This window comes from Photinus pyralis, unplaced genomic scaffold (genome assembly GCF_008802855.1).
Source record: "Photinus pyralis isolate 1611_PpyrPB1 unplaced genomic scaffold, Ppyr1.3 Ppyr1.4_LG10, whole genome shotgun sequence".
Classification (NCBI taxonomy): Eukaryota; Metazoa; Arthropoda; class Insecta; order Coleoptera; family Lampyridae; genus Photinus; species Photinus pyralis.
Window position 1 is genome coordinate 265,505 of NW_022170250.1, and position 13,777 is coordinate 279,281.

At 41.5% G+C, this 13,777-nt stretch overlaps 1 protein-coding gene across 1 annotated transcript; it reads left to right on the forward strand.

The window, feature by feature from the left end:
- The first annotated feature begins 291 nt into the window (after nt 1–291).
- On the forward strand, nt 292–13,511 carry LOC116161388 (leucine-rich repeat-containing protein 23-like). Its single transcript, XM_031474722.1, has 8 exons — nt 292–373; nt 3,802–3,972; nt 7,175–7,355; nt 7,402–7,480; nt 12,899–13,026; nt 13,070–13,304; nt 13,356–13,425; nt 13,472–13,511. Exons 1-8 carry the CDS (start codon nt 333–335, stop codon nt 13,509–13,511), a joined length of 945 nt encoding a protein of 314 aa, XP_031330582.1. The 5' UTR covers nt 292–332.
- Nucleotides 13,512–13,777: the final 266 nt, after the last annotated feature.

The following is a 13,777-nucleotide window of genomic DNA, read 5'->3' on the forward strand; positions in this document are numbered from 1 at the left end:
AATGAAAATCGAAGGGGCCCTTCTGGATTTAGCGCTCCCGTCGAGAGAAAACATAAGGGGAAGAAACGACAACCGTAATTAATAGTTGTAACCCGGCTAAAGGGGATTTTTTAAATTTATGCTAAAATATGATTCCATGTGCCTTTTTAAAAGAAGAAAAATGAAGGGTTGCGTCGTGTATTTTTAAAACGCGGTGTATATTAAGACGCTCCCCGTTTTTAATATATAAATGTATGTTTTTAAATTTAGTCGCCCGATGCGGGCTGGGGGAAAAAAATGAAAGCAGAAACGTAGTCTTTCAATCAAAGTTGATTAGTGACAATTTGACGACGATGTCTGACGAGGAAGATGAATTTGCCGGCGAAGTCGATAAGTAAGTGAAAGAATTTCGCTTTTATCTTTTTGGGATTCGGCGAGGCTTTATTCGATTGGGATTGGAAATTTATTTAGTCGCTTATTGTAGAGCTTTCTGGCTTATCAATACCCTTTTGTTGCAACTCCGATTCATTAGAGAGACGAACTACCCGGAGAAATGTGTAACATTCACCTCTGGGGCGTCCAGATGATGTCCCGAACGTCGGGGCAATACGCATGCGTGGGGGTTTTCAAAATTGTACTTGACGTTTTTAAGGCATCTTCTCATTTAATAACATTTTTTCAGAGTTTTTCAGAGCCGTTAAGGGTGGGCTTTTGGAGCTCTCTCTTGAATTTAAGATTAGAAAGTTTTAGTAATCTTTTCTACCGTAGTTAACAACGTGATCTTGAAGAAAAGGTCTGTAACTTTTGAACTAGTAGCCCAATCTTGGAATTGTTTGAAATTGTGGATTCTACAGGCCACATTCTATAAGAAAATTTTTTTTGCAGGTCGATCTGAGACAATTTTTTTTTCGGGGCTCAAAAAAAGGCAGTGTATAACCTTCCTTTTTTTTTACAAAAATCTACTCCCTCAAAATTTCTCGGGAAAACACTTTTTCTTATTAATTTTGGTGCGTAGAATCCAAAACAATTCGTACTTTTTCGATCAGACTTCTCAATCAAAAGTTATAGACTAGAAACCAATTTCGAAAAAAAATTCAAAGGGCTGTAACTTTTGAACTAGTAGCCCAATCTTGGAACTGTTTGAAATTATGGATTCTACAGGCCACATTCTATAAGAAAATTTTTTTCCGGGTCGATCTGAGACAATTTTTTTTTCGGGGCTCAAAAAAAGGCAGTGTATAACCTTCCTTTTTTACCAAAAATCGACTACACCAAAATTTCTCGGGAAAACACTTTTTCTTATTAATTTTGGTGCGTAGAATCCAAAACAATTCGTACTTTTTCGATCAGACTTCTCAATCAAAAGTTATAGACTAGAAACCAATTTCGAAAGAAAATTCAAAGGGCTGTAACTTTTGAACTAGTAGCCCAATCTTGGAACTGTTTGAAATTATGGATTCTACAGGCCACATTCTATAAGAAAATTTTTTTTCCGGGTCGATCTGAGACAATTTTTTTTTCGGGGCTCAAAAAAAGGCAGTGTATAACCTTCCTTTTTTACCAAAAATCGACTACACCAAAATTTCTCGGGAAAACACTTTTTCTTATTAATTTTGGTGCGTAGAATCCAAAACAATTCGTACTTTTTCGATCAGACTTCTCAATCAAAAGTTATAGACTAGAAACCAATTTCGAAAGAAAATTCAAAGGGCTGTAACTTTTGAACTAGTAGCCCAATCTTGGAACTGTTTGAAATTATGGATTCTACAGGCCACATTCTATAAGAAAATTTTTTTCCGGGTCGATCTGAGACAATTTTTTTTCGGGGCTCAAAAAAAGGCAGTGTATAACCTTCCTTTTTTACCAAAAATCGACTACACCAAAATTTCTCGGGAAAACACTTTTTCTTATTAATTTGGGTGCGTAGAATCCAAATCAATTCGTACTTTTTCGATCAGACTTCTCAATCAAAAGTTATAGACTAGAAACCAATTTCGAAAAAAAATTCAAAGGGCTGTAACTTTTGAACTAGTAGCCCAATCTTGGAACTGTTTGAAATTATGGATTCTACAGGCCACATTCTATAAGAAAATTTTTTTCCGGGTCGATCTGAGACAATTTTTTTTCGGGGCTCAAAAAAAGGCAGTGTATTACCTTCCTTTTTTACCAAAAATCGACTGCACCAAAATTTCTCGGGAAAACACTTTTTCTTATTAATTTTGGTGCGTAGAATCCAAAACAATTCGTACTTTTTCGATCAGACTTCTCAATCAAAAGTTATAGACCAGAAACCAATTTCGAAAGAAAATTCAAAGGGCTGTAACTTTTGAACTAGTAGCCCAATCTTGGAACTGTTTGAAATTATGGATTCTACAGGCCCACATTCTATAAGAAAATTTTTTTCCGGGTCGATCTGAGACAATTTTTTTTGCGGGCCTCAAAAAAAGGCAGTGCCTTTGGAGCGTAAAATTGTCATTTAAAAGCTTTTGGGAGTCCTTAAGAGGTTTCAATAGTAGTAAATATTAGTTTCTTTAAGACCCTTTAAGGGTTCTAAATTAATTTAATGGGTTTAAAGTCTCTAAGTAATTTAAAAAATACTTGGAAGTCTTCATGAACTCTCAGAGATCTTCAACAGCCTACAAAAGACCTTGAAAAGTCTTCAAAAACGCCTTGAGACTCTTACAGAGCCTCCAAAATCGGTTATTGACTTCCTGAAGATTCACTTTAGAAATAATCGCAAGTTTTAAAGTTCTTTTTCCTACAACAATCACAAGATCTTCTTATACTGGGGGGTATTCCAGACCCCCCGGTTCTACATTATGTCCCAAGACGTATAGTGCACATATTTTTGGAAAGGAACCATGAAAATTATCACCAGGAGCTCGTGATGTATGGAATACTAGTCAGGAAACGCGGTTTTAATAGGCTCCATATGCAAAACTACCACAAAAGTCCTTATGGGGGAATGGGATGAGAAAGAACGTAGCACCGGGGGGTCTGGGGGGTATGGAATACCCCCCAGTATACGAAAACTTAATAATGGTTGTAGGAAGGAGAACATCTAAGCGATACTTCCTTGGGAAAACGTTTTAATGTTGTTTTTCCTACAACTATCATTAGGTCTTCGTATAGGACGAATTTGTCTAGGGGTCAGTTCGGAGGCGCACTTTCCAGGGGCGAGCGTTCCGGGGACGATTTACCTAGTGCGCCAATCTTCTGGAGGCGAGCATTCCCAAAACGAACCTACGTCTCACCTCTCGACCTCACTCGCTCTGCAGGAATTGGCTTCAAAAGAGCCTTTTCCTCTCGTCTCTTTTTCCTTCCTGTTCTTCATTTTATTCTTTTCGTTTTCGCCTTTTTCCATGCTCACCTGGTTCCTCCTCTCTTCTTTCACCTCGTTCTTCATTTTCTCGTTCTGATTTTGCTTATTTATTTTCTTCTCCTCGGTTTTCCGGTTATAGCTTCATTTCTGTTCGGCATGTTCTACGCAATCGTCGGCGTACGGTGTTGAATTTACTCCTTCCATTGAGTAGGCTTTGAGGAGGGGGGTTAGCTTCAAGCAATTTGAGAACTGTTGGCGCGGTTAATAGGAGGGGGGGAGGGGCGCAATATTTTTTTAATTCCTTTGTTGCCCACCTCGTCACCGGTGTGTAGTGCCCACCCGAAATCTTACTCTTGAAAATTATCCGAATATTATTGATTTAAATTTTAATCGATGGATCTCTAACACGCACTAAAGAAGCAGTAAAAAAATCCTAGCAATACACCAACGATTGCTTGAAACAAATTCGTTTTATTGGCATTGATTAGATACCTTTTCAGATCTACGCACGGCGAAGCAGGCGAGAGCTCACCCAGAGCTGGCGATTTCACGGCGGAGGTCGTCTTCGATAAGAGACTAACCTTCGAAGAGGCGTCGCGATGCCTCAACATGCTGGGCAAGGACGAGACCGGCATGCGCTACGCCTACCTCAAGATAACCGCCACCGAAAGGTAACCTCCACGCGCGTTTCTTCCGGTAGCCGAAACCCGATAAAAAACAAATGGAAATCATTTCCTTAAACGATTTTATTACAATTTATACATCAGCCCGATCGGTAGTTGATTTGACACATCGAAGCGACTCGACCGGTTTTTTTTCGCGTTTTTTTTCCCACTCGCCTCGACCGTTTCGAGAGCGCATTCATTCGATTCGTTATTAATTACAATGTACAAATTATACCTATAACAGAAGTTCATAAATTTATTTAAATGAGATTTAGTATTATAATTTAGAGGAATGCGTTTTAAACAATTATTTCTGACAGATTTATAAATTTTTTCGGCGTTCCATCTACAATCGCACGAATTTTTCCACCATTTTTTCTTCGTATTGTCCGTAATTTATTATCGTCCGAGGATATTTTATACGCCGGACAGGAAAATTATAAAGTAGAAAATGTTTTTAGATTTATTTTGTTTTTGAGCGGCGACGGTAGGTAGGAACCTTCGCACTTATGACTCACGCCACGATTTCGAATTCTTCATTTCGATTCTTTGATTCCAAAAACTGATTGTATCAGGAGCACAGGCGATATAAACAAGCCCTACGCGAGATCATTGGACTTTCCTGCGAGCAGAGTACAAAGGCAATGGGATAGAAAATAAAATAAAATCGCTGCATCAGAAACTCAGAATGCTGCAAATATACTGACCTGTTCGCCTGATACTGGACTCTACCTAACAATTAAGGTAGCTCTAAATAAATCAGTTTATTACTTTATCAGGAGTACAGATTGCTGGTGTTCTAAGGCATCAAACTGCAGATACCAACACTCTTTCAGAAACTAATTAATTGTATCAGGCGCACAATAGTAGAAACTTGTAAGGAGGTCAACAGATATCTCTGAATTTTTCCAGTAAAAAATTGAGATGCAGGAATAAAAAAATTAATTGATAGGCTCTCTGATGTTATATTCTCATGTTACTAAATTGCTTAAGCCCTAATTAGGTCAGGAACATAGAAATCTCCCAAGTAATCTATCAATCGATTATTCGTCACCATCTCACCTACGAAACAAACTGTATCAGGAGCACAGCGGGTTAACGCCTGTCACTGTCCCCTAAGAATTCAAAAAAGTTTGGGACAGAGGTTAGTTAGACGGAGAGGTTAGTGGGAAAGGTTGGACGTTGAGTTAGAACAAAAAGTTGGAGTTAGAGGTTAAAGGAGGGGGTTAGAAGGAAAAGTTACTGAGAGAGGGTGGAGGGAGATAGTTGTAGGGAAAATAACATTTCCTCTCTTCCATTGAGGATATTCCATTTAATGTTCTCTTCCCTATAGCTATCATAAGGTTGGCGATCCCCCGGTTCTACATTCTTCCCCAAAACGTATAGTTCACGCACCATATAAACCATCATTTTTGGAGAGGGGTCATAAAATCTGATACCAGGGGCTCATCGAGTGTGGAGTACTCGCAAGTAAAGGCCGATTCTATAGTCGTGGTAGTTTTGTGGGAGATCTTAGCACCGGGGGGTCCGGGGGGTATGGAATACCCCCCAGCACAAGAAGACCTTGTGATAGTTGTGGGGAAAAGAACATTAACTCTCTTCCATTGGGGATATTCGATTTAACGTTCTCTTCCCTATAAGTATCATAAGGGTTTCGATTACTGGGGGGTATTCGATACCCCCCAGACCCCCCGGTTCTACATTCGTCTCCAAAACGTACCATATAAACCATCATTTTTGGAGAGGGGTCATAAAATCTGATACCAGGGGCTCATCGAGTGTGGAGTACTCGCAAGTAAAGGCCGATTCTATAGTCGTGGTAGTTTTGTGGGAGATCTTAGCACCGGGGGGTCCGGGGGTATGGAATACCCCCCAAGCACAAGAAGACCTTGTGATAGTTGTGGGGAAAAGAACATGAACTCTCTTTCATTGGGGATATTCGAATTAATGTTCTCTTCCGTATAAGTATCATAAGGGTTTCGATTACTGGGGGATATTCCATACCCCCCAGACCCCCCGGTTCTACATTCGTCTCCAAAACGTACCATATAAACCATCATTTTTGGAGAAGTCATAAAATTCGATACCAGGGGCTCATCGGGTGTGGAGTACTCGCAAGTAAAGGCCCAGTCTATAGCGTAGTAGTTTTGTGGGAGATCTTAGCACCGGGGGGCCTGGGGGGTATGGAATACCCCCAAGCACAAGAACACCTTGTGATAGCTGTAGGGAAAGGAACAATAACTCTCTTTCATTGGGGATATTCGAATTAATGTTCTCTTCCCTATAAGTATCATAAGGGTTTCGATTACTGGGGGGTATTCCATCCCCCCCCCCCCCAAGACCCCCCGGTTCTACATTCTTCCCCAAAACGTAAGTAAAAAGTGTAAGGTGCAATTATTGCATGCGCAATGTCAATTTTCATATTTTTTTGAGATTTTAACTAAAGGTTCTTCTAGTAAAGGGCAAAGGCAAACATATCGCATATTTTAAACATCAGGTGTCCGCATGCGTTAATTGCGCAATGCCAAGTTTGTTACTTATATGAATATTTATGCCATAACTTATTTTCCGTTGAACAAAAATATTTATAACTTTATTCCTGCGTATGGAAAAATTGCAAGGTTATAATATTGCAGAGCGGTTTGATTTTACCTTTGGAAAAAAACATTCTTTGCACTCATTATAAAGCGATACTTTCTATTTTTTGTTAGTATTCGGTTGTATACAGACCCCCCTCCCTCTTTCATTATTTCGTAAAGTTTGTCCAATGATAGCTGTTCATTCCTTTTGCGTGTGAATTTCGTGTAAATTATGAAAATAAGGGTTTTTTAAGTAAGGACTAGGATAACGTTATATGTGAGTATAGACCCTTTTTTATTTTGCTTAAACGCTTTGCTCTTTCTTTGTAAAATTTGAAATGCCTAATTTGTCATTTTTTAAAAACAAGTTATCTAATCTAATGAACCTGAATCGAATCTAAATGCCATAAACCATAATTCTGAACAATCTCGTCGATAAATCTGATCCTGTCCAATCCGATTTAATCCGTGTAAGTTGGATATGAATGCGATTAACCTAAATTCAATAAACCGGCTCTGATGCCTGCGCATTTCGTTAATCCGAATCTGAATCTAATCTCACGAACCTAAATTTGCTTCCTGATTCCGATTAATGGATCAGAATCTGAATCTGACGACCTTTGTTATAGAAAACTCACCGACGTCTCCGTCGTACTGAGCTTCAAGCACGTCCTGTTCGTCGAGGTCGGCGACAACCTGCTGACCTTCGACTCTCTGCAGGTCCTCGCCGAAATGCCCTACCTAATTATGCTAAACGCCGAAGGGAATCGAATAAACAGCGCCGCCTTCGAGCGAATGTCCTACCTACAGGTGCCCTTATTATTCTTCGATCCGACGTTACCCTCCCAATTTGCAGGTGCTGAAACTGAGTCGGAACCTGGTGCTCGACACTAAGGACGTCGACCAACCGGCTCTCGAACACTTAGGATTAAATCGTAAGTGTTTCTCACGAGTTTTCGATTAAAAAACGGCGACAATCCATCATTTCCTCCGGTATTTTTTTAAATAGTCAAATCTCGGGGAGGAACAGCCGGATTTCTATTATTGTTCGGAAAAGGATTTTTTAGGTAAAGTTTCTTAAGGGGTTGAGCGCTTTTGTAATCGGAAACCGGCCGATTTTTTTCGGTAGGGGTTACCAATTTTTTTAATGATACGAATGATTGATAATATCGACTCGGTGATTGATGATTGGCCGTCGATTGCTTTTAATTGAGGAAAAGTTCGTTTTTTCGAGCCTTTTTGTGGGAATTTCGGGGTGCTCGCATATGCGTGGTTAATTAAAAGCGTTTAAGCCTTCGGAGGTTCTTAAAAGTAGGTAATTGAAGCAGCTGCGTTTAGTTAGAGAGACTGCATCTCGAAAGGACGTTCACCGCGGGAACGTATTTGTTTGCAGACAGATTCTCACATCAAAAGGAGCTTACAGAAAAAAGGGGTAAAAAACGCGCATCTTTCCTTTTTCACTCGCACATATTTTGATATTTACCGAAATTTAAGACGCGGCCGCAGGTAAGGATCGGGATTCCATTCAGGTGAAAGGGAAAGGTAAACACGCTGGTTACCTGCTCCGGCAATGGAGACAAAAAAAACGCGAGCTTTTTCGAGCTTTTAGAAAGTCGCTTCTCGGAAAATAAGTTCGTGAGGCAAACACTACAAAGTTCAACGGCACTTCTTATTTTAGTCACAATTTAAATGCAAATTAGAGGAATTATTGAATACATCAATTAGCGTTTTATATTTCGTCTTCGGATGACACATGGATAAAGGCTAGATTGATGATAAACGCGCCTATTTGAAGATATTTTGATTGAAAAAAAAAAAACTCATTCCATCACGCACCAGGAAAAGGCGAGTGGGATTCGGCACTACCGGTTGCAACAGCTGCGAAATTTTCAATCGGTTTCGAGGGTACTTGTTGCGTGCGTAGATTTCTGCTAATTCAATTTGACTCGAATGTTCCATTCGTAGACAGCGAAAGCTCTACGATTTTTATTAGGGTATAATCCTCTCGCCAAGCGACTGAGATGCAAAATGAATTCACTTGCTCTGTTGTGTTTCTGATACAATTTTTTATTGAGGGAAGGTTTAGCTCCTGTAAACAGCTTCTTAAGTTTTGACTTTTTCCCGAGGACGCCTTTTCTAACGAGTGGAAGGTGGAAGTTTTTCAAAGATGAAATTCTGTGCATTTAAAATTCATCCAAATTTGTAAAAAAAAATTGCTCAAAATTCTCAAAGAGTGAAAGAATGGCAATTAAAAGCCTCCAATTTCAACCCGGATGCTTGGAGCTTAAAGCTCTGAAGCCTGAATCTTTGAAATTCAACTTGGATGGTCTAAACTTGCGCAGATCACTTCAGATTATTAGAACTCCGAGAGTTCTTCTTTCCTAGAATGTGTGCCTGGGGGGTATTCCATACCCCCCAAACCCCCCGGTCTTAAGACTCTCCCCCAAACTGTTAACCTTCAGTACTCTGCTGATCATTTTTTTCAGGGAGGGCTATCGAACTGCCTTTGCTTGAAACTCCAAAATTACCAGTTTGTGTATTCTTCCCCAAAATGTTCACAAGAGTACTGAAGGTTTGACAATTTGGGAGAGAGTAACCCCAGGTGGTTTGGGGTGGCATGGAATACACCCCTCCCCCCAGACACACATACATTCTCGGATAGAAATATTTTATAAACCTTCTTCGTGAATTATTATTGAAGTTCGGAAAAATCTCATTTCCTGGAGTATACCTTTGTGTGTGGCTGGGAGGTATTGGCTGGGGGGGGGGTTAAACTCTGCTCCAAATTGTTACCATTCAGTATTCTCCCCCAAAACGTTCACAAGGGTACTGAAGGTTTGACAATTTGGGGGAGAGTACGCAAGGTTCGACAATTTGGGAGGTCTGGGAGTCTGGAATTCCCTCTAGGCACACATGCATTGCAGTACAGAAATGTTTTATAAACCTCCTTCGCGAATTGTTATTGGAGTTTGGAAAAATCTCCTTTCCTGGAATGTATTCTCCCCCAAAACGTTCTCAAGGGTACTGAACATATGACAATTTTGGGGGAGAGGCACACCGGAGGGTCTGGGGGGTATGGAATACCCCCCAGGCACACATACTTCCAGGACAGAAACATTTTATAAACCTCCTTCGCGAATTGTTGTTGGAGTTTCGAAAAATCTCCTTTCCTGGAATGTATTCTCCCCCAAAACGTTGTCAAGGGTACTGAACATATGACAATTTTGGGGAGAGGCACACCGGGGGGTATGGAATACCCCCCAGGCACACATACTTTCAGGACAGAAATATTTTATAAACCTCCTTCGCGAATTGTTGTTGGAATTTCGAAAAATCTCCTTTCCTGGAATTTTTTCTCCCCCAAAACGTTCTCAAGGGTACTGAACATATGACAATTTTGGGAGAGAGGCACACCGGGGGGTATGGAGTACCCCCCAGGCACACATACTTTCAGGACAGAAATATTTTATAAACCTCCTTCGCGAATTGTTATTGGAGTTTGGAAAAATCTCCTTTCCTGGAATGTATTCTCCCCCAAAACGTTCTCAAGGGTACTGAACATATGACAATTTTGGGGGAGAGGCACACCGGAGGGTCTGGGGGGTATGGAATACCCCCCAGGCACACATACTTCCAGGACAGAAACATTTTATAAACCTCCTTCGCGAATTGTTGTTGGAGTTTCGAAAAATCTCCTTTCCTGGAATGTTTCCTCCCCCAAAACGTACTGAAAGGTACTGAACATATGACAATTTTGGGGGAGAGGCACACTGGGGGGTCTGGAATACTCCCCAGGCACACATACTTCCAGGACAGAAGTATTTTATAAACCTCCTTCGCGAATTGTTATTGGAGTTTGGAAAAATCTCCTTTCCTGGAATGTATTCTCCACCAAAACGTTCTCAAGGGTACTGAACATATGACAATTTTGGGGGAAAGGCACACCGGAGGGTCTGGGGGGTATGGAATACCCCCCAGGCACACATACTTCCAGGACAGAAACATTTTATAAACCTCCTTCGCGAATTGTTGTTGGAGTTTCGAAAAATCTCCTTTCCTGGAATGTTTCCTCCCCCAAAACGTACTGAAAGGTACTGAACATATGACAATTTTGGGGGAGAGGCACACTGGGGGGTCTGGAATACCCCCCAGGCACACATACTTTCAGGACAGAAGTATTTTATAAACCTCCTTCGCGAATTGTTATTGGAGTTTGGAAAAATCTCCTTTCCTGGAATGTATTCTCCACCAAAACGTTCTCAAGGGTACTCGAACATATGACAATTTTGGGGGAGAGGCACACCGGTGGGTCTGGGGGGTATGGAATACCCCCCAGGCACACATACTTCCAGGACAGAAACATTTTATAAACCTCCTTCGCGAATTGTTGTTGGAGTTTCGAAAAATATCCTTTCCTGGAATGTTTCCTCCTCCAAAACGTACTGAAAGGTACTGAACATATGACAATTTTGGGGGAGAGGCACACCGGAGGGTCTGGGGGGTATGGAATACCCCCCAGGCACACATACTTCCAGGACAGAAACATTTTATAAACCTCCTTCGCGAATTGTTGTTGGAGTATCGAAAAATCTCCTTTCCTGGAATGTTTCCTCCCCCAAAACGTACTGAAAGGTACTGAACATATGACAATTTTGGGGGAGAGGCACACTGGGGGGTCTGGAATACCCCCCAGGCACACATAATTCCAGGACAGAAGTATTTTATAAACCTCCTTCGCGAATTGTTATTGGAGTTTGGAAAAATCTCCTTTCCTGGAATGTATTCTCCACCAAAACGTTCTCAAGGGTACTGAACATATGACAATTTTGGGGGAGAGGCACACATACTTCCAGGACAGAAACATTTTATAAACCTCCTTCGCGAATTGTTGTTGGAGTTTCGAAAAATCTCCTTTCCTGGAATGTATTCTCCCCCAAAACGTACTGAAAGGTACTGAACATATGACAATTTTGGGGGAGAGGCACACCGGAGGGTCTGGGGGGGTATGGAATCCCCCCCAGCCTCACATACTTCCAGGACAGAAACATTTTATAAACCTCCTTCGCGAATTGTTGTTGGAGTTTCGAAAAATCTCCTTTCCTGGAATGTTTCCTCCCCCAAAACGTACTGAAAGGTACTGAACATATGACAATTTTGGGGGAGAGGCACACTGGGGGGTCTGGAATACCCCCCAGGCACACATACTTTCAGGACAGAAGTATTTTATAAACCTCCTTCGCGAATTGTTATTGGAGTTTGGAAAAATCTCCTTTCCTGGAATGTATTCTCCACCAAAACGTTCTCAAGGGTACTGAACATATGACAATTTTGGGGGAGAGGCACACCGGAGGGTCCGGGGGGTATGGAATGGTTTTCGAATACGAGCGGAGTGGCAAAAAATTCCCCTACTGAAATTCGTATCTTGTTAGAGTCTGACGTTTCGAAGTTTGCGATCAGATCAGAGAGGTCTTGAATTTCTGTGTCCTTACCAGTTCTTGGTCGGAGTAGTTCTCTTTTCTTATCCTTCTGCGTTGAATACTATTTGACCGGTTCCTTCATTTGGATGCTGGTTTTTTAACCGACTTTCTATCCGCATGCGAATCAACCAATGTTGATTACCATATTTCATTCGAAGTTTCGAAGCGGAATCGACTAAATCAACCCCCCCGATACAACACGCGAAATCTCCTAATAATCTTAAAAAACCACGTGTGTCCGAAGCACTACGAGATAGTCCGCACACAATAGATTCCGCACCCTAAGAAACCTTTTTTTTTCCACATCGCATTATCGCACAATGAGGGTAGTCGGGCTACCTACCATTTTTTAACCCTTATTTGCAATTTCAGATTTTGCAGCTGTGTTTATCCGTAAAAGGGTTTAAATTCGGTATAGGGTTACTCAGCGTTTTTTAAGCGCGTACGTATACTTTTTTTTTGTATAATAGAAAAAGGGCTGGCTTTTTTCTTCTGTTAATGCGGAAAGGGTAGTTTCTCAGGGTTTCGACTTTCGCGTAGGATATTTTTTTTGCCGGAATGTTTTAAAAAGCAACACAAACAGCGCGTCGCGGGGAAGGGTTGACATGGGAAAGGATGTCGGGAATTTTTAGGGAGATTTTCTTTATTAATTAAGCTGCGCGCACCAAAGCGACGGACGGAAACCGAGGAAATTCCCCCAACGCGAGCTAAGTTTATAATGACGTGGAGAGTTTTATGTGAAAAAAAAAAGTTTTCGTTGCTCTGTCAACGAAAATGATTGATTAACACAAATTTTAAACGTTTTTTACATTTCTCACAGGTTTTTTGTATGATAAATGATTTTCGAGTGCTTTATACACGTTTCCTCCTTTCTAGACAATCAAATTTACTTGTCACAGTTCGAATCCGATCGCTTAGAACAACTTAAACAATTGGAGCTGAGGGGGAACTTTTTAACCGACCTGTCCGGCAGTTACCCGGCCAGCCTCGAGGCTCTGTATCTGGTATAAGGCTCGAATCGCGACACCTTCCGACTTTGACTTTCAGGCGGAGAATCGCATCAAGGAACTGACACTGTCGTCCGCCGACTTTCGGCGGCTGGCCGTCCTCCACCTGCGCGAGAATTACGTTCGGAAGCTGGACGGACTCGGACGCGCCGATCTGCCCAGCTTGAGGTATCTCAACCTGCGAAAGAACAAGATCACGAAGTTCAGGCAGTTTCGAAAGCTGGCCCGGCTGCCCAAGCTGGAAACGCTAATCGTCTTGGGGAATCCGTTTTACGGTAAGCGAGGCGAGTGTCGTCCGCCGCCGATTTACGAATGGATTCTTTTAGGCGAGGAAGAGAAACCGGGGGAGGACGACGAAGAGCTAGGCGACGAGGAAGAGAAGGAGGACATCGCCAGGTTTGCCCACTTCCTCTTTTTTCTGCGCTACTGATAAGTTAACCAGGCAGAGACGAGATCACGCTTCACACAGAGTCGAAGACTGATATCATGAGTCATGACTATCAGGAGCACAGTTGAAAGAGTTCTTTAATTACACCAGCAGCACATATCAGTCATTTCACACGCTATCTTACTTCTGTGCTCCTAATACGAAGTATTTTTTTTCGCGGAGGCATTGTTAGAGTAAGTCCCGCTGGTATCACTCCTCCTGATAGGTACATAACAGGCTAGATCTATACTTCTTCTCTTCATTGCTCCTGTTACGTCTAGCGGTTCTAAAAGAGTCGTTGGTCATTTCTCAATACAATCA